Source organism: Branchiostoma floridae, unplaced genomic scaffold, assembly GCF_000003815.2.
Source record: "Branchiostoma floridae strain S238N-H82 unplaced genomic scaffold, Bfl_VNyyK Sc7u5tJ_335, whole genome shotgun sequence".
Lineage (NCBI taxonomy): Eukaryota > Metazoa > Chordata > Leptocardii > Amphioxiformes > Branchiostomatidae > Branchiostoma > Branchiostoma floridae.
In genome coordinates this window covers 36,768-46,294 of record NW_023365805.1, presented here as the reverse complement: position 1 = coordinate 46,294, position 9,527 = coordinate 36,768, and the positions used below count along the sequence as shown (strand labels likewise).

Sequence of the window (9,527 nt, the reverse complement as noted above, 5' to 3'; positions counted from 1 at the left end):
CCTAGCATAGTTACATGAAATGGCTTAACTGATTGTTTAATTGTTGCATTATCTATTCAATGGATATAAGGAAGGTCAAACAAACACAGAGGTCGGCATATCTCTGTAGTACCACTGAATCATTTAGAACCGCCCACCACTAGACAGTCTAGTAGACTGATACTTCGAGTGTCTGGGGCACTGGTGCAGTGGTAGCTTTTGTGTCTCGGAAACGATCGTAAAAATCTCGAAAGTTTGGATGTTCAATCTTCGTCGGAGGATTAATAAATACTTAACTTCTAGAGTTCCACACGGTTGCAAGAAATGGCATACACTTTGTCAAGGAAGCATCCACCAACATTGCTTAGTTTTGTTCTTTATTTCTAATGCCTGATCAAGAATACTCACCATCAATATGATGATACAGAAGTAGTATTCTAACAGTTATATGTTGACAGTGCGTGACAAAACAGCGCCGTTAAATCCAAAACAAGCCAGACCGGTTGTGACGTTCTGTGAATGAGTGTGATCATAATATGGGAATGAGAAACTATCAAGAGAAACTCTAAAGTTAAGGCGTGCGTTCAAGCCATCCACTAAAATTCCTTAGTTATAGTCATGGGGAAATATTGTACACTCAGAGATGCAGCATTCCCCTTCGCTATGCTGATACTGGTATGAGTGCCTCGACGACTGTCGGTCCGTGGTACCTCTGTCTTCTGTCCTCCACAAACCACGAAGTTTTACTTCCCTTCTTGCCGATTATTGCCCAAGACTCTCGATATCCTGCGGGAAAAAGTCAATAAAAGTTATCAGCAAAAATTTAGGAAAGGACGAATACCTGTCGTCCAGACGAATGAAGCTTACATTCCGGCAAATGACCACTCTACTTCGACATGGCTTTATACTCTATTCTACTTCAGGCAGTTTCCATGTGTTTCAAATGTTTGTGCGGCAAAATGGAATAACCAGGCGTTTAGCAAGATAGCTCTAGATACGCCATTTACAACTTCGTCAGGTACGGGGCCAACGTTATGATTACGTACCCATGGTTGGCAAAGTTGTCCCCACATTTCGAAGTTCCTCCATAGCATCGGCTGCGTACTTGCTTCCTTCATCTTTAACCGCTATCAACACGACTCGCCCCTGGAACATTGGTGAGGAATGTAGAGTGTATAAGGAAATAAGGTTACGTGGCCCTCCACACATCCTGATTTTTTTCCCGATTATGTCCTATCTGAATGGTTCTATTCCCATTAACAATATAGACCTATGTGTGCTTTAAGTTCTAGTCTGGCTGACTGGACTAGCCATAAACCCGTATTGTGTAGACAATAGTGTACGAAAATGCAGACGGGTGTGCCAGAGAACAGATCTGTGTGATCTGTGTCTCACCGTCGTCACAGCGCGCAGGTAGTCCCTGAGTTTGACCCCTGCCTCGGGGTCACCATAAGTGTCGAAGCGCTGGGAATCCTCAGTCTGTCCAGAGATCTCCTCCACTATCACCACATTGATCCCTCTGCCTATCATGGGAAGAAAATTAACATGGCTCGTGTGTACGGGTTTGTGAAGGAGCACCCCCCCCCCACACACACACCCGCGCGAACACAAATACCACATAATCCAATCATTGTCCCTGTCTTATGTACAACGTACTGAAAGGTGTACAATACCGTTTAATCTGACGTTATCCAGACTTTCATGTTACTTGCAAATAATGTTGAAATTGATTTTAGGAAAACACGGCGTCGTACTGCTCCGACACTTCTGAGACACCATGTACCAGTTTCTGACGATAGTAGACACTTCTGGGACACCATGAACCCGTTTCTTACGATTGAGAGCTTGCTGATGACCGCCCACCCAGACTTCAGCACAGCCCCCCTCAGCAGCCGAGTCATCAAACCCTGCCGACACAACCCTCACCGCAAACACAGCGGTAGGAAGGGGAATATCTAGAGTAGCAACAGAAATAGAATTTGGTAACCAACTTACCCCTGTCACATTTGGCAAAAATCGATCGGACGACGATTCTGCGGCAATCGCTCGAGCCTCGGTTATAATGATAACTTTATTTTGCACAACAATTGTACAAGGTACACAGTATGGCTTATATGTGGCAGGGACGGTTTTCAGGTGAAAAATACGCGCAACCCTCTGTCGATCTTAAATATGGCTCGATACGCCCGGAGATCGTGGATAATAAGACAGGGGTAGTATAACAATCTAGATCAAACTGTGACGTTACATACTGGCCATGGGTAACATTTTTAGGTCAACTGGATGATGTAGAAGCGTGTGTGAACGTGTGGCAAGTGACAAGTGTGAAACCGTACTGGAAACAGTGTTTTCGAAAAATTGCTCAGAGAATCAAACACATATAGTTTGCAGTAACGTTGGAAATAAGGCAATGTCGTTACCGAGTCCCGGCACCAGTCTACCGTCTAGACTGTCAACTTTCGCCTTCAGGAGCTCTAGCTCGTTACGCAGTTGAATATTTTCAGCAGCCACCTGTTCCATCAGCTGATTCGGTCTCTCGTTTTCTCTTTCAAGACTTTCCACTCTTCTGGACAGTCCGGCAACCACCTCTTCAGCCACTACTTCCCCGGACTCCAAACAGCCGTCACCTAAGTTGGGAAGTAGATGTTGTGTCCCGAAAATATATATCTAAGTTAGTAACACAGTTACAATGCATACAAATAGGTAAAATGTGCTACGCAGTGACTGCATGTTTCATTGTTTGCAAGCTTCTTTCGTTTACTTGGCGCATGCATTAAACTTAGCGTTACAGCTCAGGGTCGAGCAGTAGTTTATTACGTCAAATGATCAACATCTCTGAGTCGGTACCTCTGCAACATTTCGAAATGTCCGCTAGGCGGCAGTGGTGCAACCACCTGTCCCACACCTGTCCCTCAGGACATCGCAGGGTGTAGTTGATTCTGGAGTGGCAGAGGTGATAGGTCGTGCAGACATCGGGATCTGCGTAAGTGCCGTCCGGTAGGTCGGCACATGAGAATGCTGGAATCGTACATCGGTTCCGATCAAATTACGGCTTGTAATGTAAAACAAGATGAATCGATCATGCCAAATAAGCAGATAGAAACAACATATATAGAGTTGTTTACTTACTACGACTACCTGACAGTGATTACAAAACACACGTCATATTATTTGATCACTGAGTTTTGTCAACTTTCCCCATAAACTTACTACTTTTTAGTTCAATACAGGCATCCTTAATATGCCGATGTATGAGTCGTCTATGTTTGGTTCATACAATAATTGTTGTTCTCCGTATCAGTACGCGTATGGTCAACATTCTAAAATTTCACATGCATTCTTTCTGAAGCGAAAGAAACACTACGCGACTTTTCTCTGTTTGCAGGTCTATTACTCTGATGATTACCTGTATGAATATTGTGACCTCTGACCTCCAAGACGACGATTACAAAGAGAACGAAAGACGACATTTCAGTGAGTCCTTGTTTCGTAGACACCCTGTAAACCACCGTGATGGGAGCACACACACAGGTCTATCAAAGAACCTACGATATCAAGTCTTACTAAGGTAATCACAAATCCTTCATATTCAAATCACATCGTTGTTGGCTACAGGTGTATTCATTTGTTTCTCACTGCCGTATGGTAATGCTTGTACATGTCGTTTTAATGATTCACCCCCAAGGAATATTCGCAATCGAGGGACGGTGCGGAAGAAAAACCAGTTACAGAAGTTGTCTGTCTCTCTCTCACTATATGTCAGTTAAATCAGAGAAAGTGCATACACTACATTGGTTAGAAAAGTTTATCAATGTTAATTGAAGCTTTGATCAGTTGATGGTCATTACTTGTAGGTTCCTCGCAAATGCAAATATTGTTCGCTATCCTGTTCTTAACCAAACAACGCACCAGAAGGAAAGCCAATAGGACTAATTCCATCCCCACCCAGCCCCGGGGGAGGTTGTGTTGGATTCGTCCACCTGCCACAGAGTCAGGAACTGAGTAAGACTGGGTGTGTCTCGCAGAAGTACCTATCTAGCTGTGTCGCCAACTGTGTAAGTACCTGTTAGTTTCGGTTTTCCTTAAAAGATAACATTCCTTAATACATTAGTGGTACAAGTTCTTATGAAGTCCATCTACACTGTACAGGCGTTATCTGCGAAACTGAACACGCATATATGCAAATTCTTCGGCACAGCCTTGGACTATTTGGGGGGATATTTTAGTAGGTCGGAAATGGATCCAGAACACTGTACTGAACTTACTCACTTAGCGTCAGGAATGTGTATTGAGGTAACCTGTTCCATTGTGGTGTTTTTAAACATCCTATTGCTACGAAGACAGTATAATATACTAGTAATATGACATTATTCAGTATGGGGCTTCAAAACGGAAGTATTCCTTGCAGGAAGCAGCACTGCCCGATTGGGATTTACTTCCACGGCTGTTCTTATGTAGGTTAACAGGGTGACTGATCATGGCAGTAACTCACATAAACCTGTAGTAACTTGTTCTGACATCTCAACAACGGGCTCCAAGTGACGCTAGCTATTACAGTGTAATTACTGCGCATAGCTGTACTTAGGTTGGATCGGGTATAGGATGTTTCAGTTGTGCCCATGTAAGGTAAACACATGTTGATTAATGTGTTTATTTGCCTCAAGCATTACAGTGCAAGAAAACCCCAGTGTTGGGCGGCATCATGGCTACACCTTCGCCAGAGGTAAGATGTGCTTTTGTCTTCGTAATTCGTAATTATACTAGTATTCTTAATTTTCATCCGACTCATTAATGTTCAACTTGTCACCATGATCCGTAGTTCATGCCGAATCATGAGTCCTTCTGACTGTCCACTGCCCTTAAATTACTTTGCCTCTGGGATTGATATCCGCCCCGTGGGAAATGTGGCCCAGCCAGTTCGTCAAGTTTTGCGTAAACGGCTTCGCCCCTCTTTCTCGAGAAAAGGAACTACTAGTAGTTACTTTGTAAGAGCATGCAAATTATATGTCTCATTTCATTTTTTCCAAATTACATCTGTGGGCACAAGATTAACGAAAAACATACAGAAATGACCAATAAATAAAATATTGGACAGTTTGGGTGGAACGTTTGTAAAATCTTGAAAAGAATATGTAGCCACACAACCCATATTTGAACAGAACAGTCACAAGCTTGTTTAATATATGGCCAAATACGTACTCACCAAAAGGTTTTTGTACTGAGAAAACACTATATAGCCTAGTCACAACAATGCATGATTGTAGATTACAAGAAGAACACATTGTTTGAGCAAGTTGTCAAGCATCTAGTCAAAGCACAGGATGGTATCTGGACAGTTCGGCACATGGACACTTCGGCCCGGACATTTCAGCCCCAAGTCCGGGACACTTCGGCCCCAGGCCGAGGACATTTCGGCCCAGGCTCAGAGGACACTTCGGCCCAGCTAGTTCTTATGCGCGTGGGCATGCTATGCAGTGAACAAATTAACCATTGGGATCTTCATGCCCCAGAAACGCAAAAAAGCGTAATCACTAATGGCGATTTTCTCGAGTAGACAGGAGAACACTATATGATATACTGTACAAGTAAAATCATACGTGCTAAAATTATACGTTATGTAGTCAACTCGGGCTACGTGTTAGATAACTATCGTGGACTGGACCCGGGGCCGAAGTGTCCTCGGCTTGGGGCCGAAGTGTCATCGGCTTGGGGCCGAAGTGTCCTGATTGCCAGGGGGCCGAAATGTCCATGTGCCGAAGTGTCCGACATTCCACAGGATTACCGTCTCCCTTCGCCCTTCCCCATGTCACATAAGCTGGTCGGTGCAGCTTGTTTCCGACCTGTTGAAAAATGAAAGCATCATTTCAGTACAGTGTACAATAGAATTGCAGTTACGGAGTTTATAATGTGTTTTCTAATGGGCTCCCTTCGAAATCAGCCCAATTCCCGATGGGACTACCCAAATGTATTGAAGATTGATTAAGATTGTCTACCCTTCCCGTTTACGACTTGACAGCTCATGCCCCTGTGGGCGGGTCTGGCGGTGAGCGGTTCCGTGCTGATCGCCACCGTGGCGGCCGTGGTGACGTACTGCCACTCCCGACAGCAGACCCGCCGCGACCAGCGTCTCCGGGCCAGACTGAGCCGTGTCAACGAGCAACTCTCCAAACTGTACGGGCCCCTGTACGGCAACAGGCTGGCCAATCACAAGGCGTACGCCCAGGCCTTGGGCACACATTCCACCCTTGACTCGTACCTGAACGACGCTCTACAAACCTGGCAGATGGACCGACATACCGGCAGCATGATGCTGTCACGATGGCGGACATTCCTTTTCTACATCATGTACCCGTTAGACCTAAAGGCAGAGGAGATCATTCGCGACAACATCCACCTGTGCGAGGGACATTTTCCCCAGGGATTCGCTGACTTCCTCTTCCACACCAACTATCTGCGCATCGTCCTGTCTCACTGGCAGCTCAGGAAAGACGGGACTCTGGACACAGAGCTGGAGTACGCTCAAGAGGACGACTTCTACCGCGAGAACAACGGTGGATTCGCCTTCCATTACCCTATATTCGACCAGCTGGACGTGTTCGTGAAGGACACATATGAGAGTCTGCTGCTGCATCAGCAGGGTTTGCTGAAGGCCCTGAAGGAGGGCGACAGCGGTGAGGTTGGAACAGTTCTTGTCAGTCCTCGTGGCGCCGAACAAGCAACGGAAGTTACCGAAGTCTATCCGATCTATGTCCCCGTTGGCCCTGCCAAGGGAGGCAAGGGAGCTACAAACGGCCATGGCAGTGTTCGCAAGGACATTGAAGACCGAGACGCTCTAACCATGGAACCTGATGACGTAAGTCTGTACCTACCCGCCAACAGTCTCCGCGGAAATGGCATGACCAGTGTCACGTCACGTGAAAGTGGCGACAGGGTGACTGAAGTCGAAGTTAGTTTTGCCTAACCTAGAACTATTAACATCCTGTTGTATCCAGACTGGTTGTATCCGTTTATTTTCCTGTGATACTCAGGTTTCATTGATAGACAGGAGGGATGTAAAGACCATGGTGGATAAACAAATGATGACAGGATTTAACATTGCATGGCGTCCTATTCTGGGCAAAAATGGGGATAAGGTGTACATTCGTTCTTGTCTTGTCGTTCTTGTCTTAACTAACAAACGCACTTACACAATTTTCTTTTTTTCGTTTTGACAGCATTGGAACTTCAATAAGAGACAGACCTCGTCTTGAGAACAACTTCTAGCTAACAATAAATTACCTATAAAAACCACATGGTGCGTGGGGTTGGGTTGGGGTGCTGGCAAACTTACGATATTCAATGAAAGAAAATCTACGCCATGTTTCCAAATATCCTAGCATACCTTTTATAGAGAAGTCGTAACCGTTTTTTTTTGTCTGGCTGAGCGTCAATAAGATAGACAGCCTTTTCGAAATTTTTTGCCCCTTTTTGTTTTGTTTGGAGATTAAAAATCTTGCAGAGTGGATGCATTGCCACTAAGTCGGGAGAGAAAAGAATCCAACAGAACGCACTGTAATCGTGTTGCAATCCTCAAGAAAGAGTGGTTTGAGACGAAATGTTATTGGCCATGTTAAGAAAACAGATTCATAAATACTAGTAGTACATAATCGTAGAATATTCGTTGTTTGTTCTCTGCCTCAGTCTTTGGCATTCAGTTGTGTTCTGGTGTGTACATTAATTCTGTGTCTGCCATGAAGGCGATCTGTCTTAGATCAACCTTGTAACGTTGGTGGGGTTGGTGGGTAAGTTGACGTATTTGTTGTTTAACACAATATAATCGTAACCATTCATTAACGGAAACAAAAATTTAGGGTTCTGTTGTCGTCACAATCACCTGACAGTGAAGAGGTGTCAGCACAAACTTAAAAACTTAATCATTAATTTTGCGTATGTTTAACGTGTCGTTCCAAACTGACAATAGTAGGCATCCATCCATCTCATGAGATGATGGTAGATGAATGTGTTGACAATGAACATGCCAAAATAGGAAAGAACTTCTACAGCGATAGAGGACAATGTATATATGATTTATCATAAGGCTCCTGAACCATACGAGGTACCGGAGGAGCCCAGCAGGAAGTCACCAGACAGGGATGCAGTCAAGAAAGGGAAGATGGAGGACAAGCTCCAGGAACTGTAAGTTAGTTTGGAACTTTATCGCTTGTTGTAGGGTTGGTTTGTGGGACAGTTTATTTTGGTTCAAGTTTTCTAGTCTGAAAATAGACATGATAACACATAGATGCACAGTTCAGTACAGACAGTTTTGATTGCATTTAAACTTTAAGTTAGTTCTTTAAGGACTTAGATATGCTAGGCACCTAACACTTACCTTGATTGTTTCTATCCTTGTTGTGTCTCTGCAGTCGACAGGAGCTACAGAGTGTGGTGTATGTACCAAACCAGTGACGCCTTCTGGTGCCATCGCATATGCTCGTATGGACTATATGCACATGATAGCTCAAACGGGGTGTATTCTCACTATCTAGAAAGACCAACAGAAGGAGGACAAACAGAAAGCTATATTAAGTTAAGGGACAATGTTACAAGGTCATACGCACTATACGTAAGGGACTAAGGATGGATGTGTAAAGCTCATAAGATATCATAATTTGCGTTTTTGTAGGTACATTTTGTGTGTGTACTGTTGAACCAATTGTTATACAGTGGAGACCTAACATGCAATATATTGCCATAAATGTGTATGGACATTTTTAATGTTGCCTACAATAGAGAATCAATAATAGTTAATTACTTTGTGGTAAATGTATCATTGCACAGTAAAGCTGTTATGATGTTGAGGTGACCAAAGAACAATGTGCCAATATCATACTGTGTCTCAAAACATGTTAATGTGAAGACTTTTTCATTGTTTAACTTGTTTTCAAATTTAAGAAAACAGGTGCCTACTGTAAGAAAAGTATTTTAACCCTGGTGGGTGGAAGACACATAGAATAGTGGTGCCCTTAGGTGGAAGACTACAAAGGAACTACTGTTAGATCTATGGCACATGTAAATCATGTTCAGGAATCATACAATGAAAGTCATCAACTGTAGTGTGCAGTCTCTTCTGTTTGTAATCAAATGAACGAACATGATATGAAGGCAATAAGAAGTTTTAATAACTGTACTCTCAATATTGGTGTTTCAAAATAAAAGTCCAATGGTTATGGTGTCATGATTGATTTTTTAATACTATTACTGTTTGTCCTAATAAATTAGTTGAATCTGAGAGAAAATTATTTTGCATAAGCTTTAACAGCTATAGAGCAGTAGCCACAGCTAAGATATATTTTTCAATAATTGACAAGATAAAACAGTTTTGTTATAAGATTAACAGATCTTGATTTTGATGGCCTTTGACAACTTTGCTCCTAGTTTCATTAACAACTACTATACTATATGCTGTTATAATTGAAAAATACATAACACATTGCCTTATGTGCCATGAGTAATAATTTACAACAGTATATTGCATGCACTGACTTTCCATTACAAAATAACCTTTAAAA

The 9,527-nt window shown here is 43.2% G+C and overlaps 2 protein-coding genes across 8 annotated transcripts; one reads left to right on the top strand and one right to left on the bottom strand.

Annotated features, from left to right (window-relative positions):
• Nucleotides 1-345: 345 nt before the first annotated feature.
• Nucleotides 346-3,548, bottom strand: LOC118408681. Of its 2 annotated transcripts, XM_035809534.1 has the most exons (7): nt 3,386-3,548; nt 2,827-2,997; nt 2,400-2,606; nt 1,815-1,934; nt 1,375-1,502; nt 1,026-1,125; nt 346-765 (listed from the first exon to the last, which is right to left on the bottom strand). In XM_035809534.1, exons 1-7 carry the CDS (start codon nt 3,447-3,449, stop codon nt 641-643), a joined length of 915 nt encoding a protein of 304 aa, XP_035665427.1. In that variant the 5' UTR covers nt 3,450-3,548; the 3' UTR covers nt 346-640. The 2 variants fall into 2 exon arrangements, with proteins under 2 accessions (XP_035665427.1, XP_035665428.1); XM_035809535.1 differs by lacking the exon at nt 1,815-1,934.
• On the top strand, nt 3,406-9,521 carry LOC118408679. 6 transcript variants are annotated; one of them, XM_035809530.1, is made up of 6 exons: nt 3,406-3,547; nt 3,892-4,034; nt 4,644-4,702; nt 5,996-6,925; nt 8,057-8,154; nt 8,382-9,521. In XM_035809530.1, exons 3-6 carry the CDS (start codon nt 4,682-4,684, stop codon nt 8,422-8,424), a joined length of 1,092 nt encoding a protein of 363 aa, XP_035665423.1. In that variant the 5' UTR covers nt 3,406-3,547; nt 3,892-4,034; nt 4,644-4,681; the 3' UTR covers nt 8,425-9,521. The 6 variants fall into 6 exon arrangements, 5 of the variants coding, with proteins under 5 accessions (XP_035665423.1, XP_035665425.1, XP_035665424.1 ...); XM_035809532.1 differs by having other exon boundaries at nt 3,414-3,547; nt 3,929-4,034; XM_035809531.1 differs by having other exon boundaries at nt 3,452-3,547; nt 3,895-4,034.
• Nucleotides 9,522-9,527: the final 6 nt, after the last annotated feature.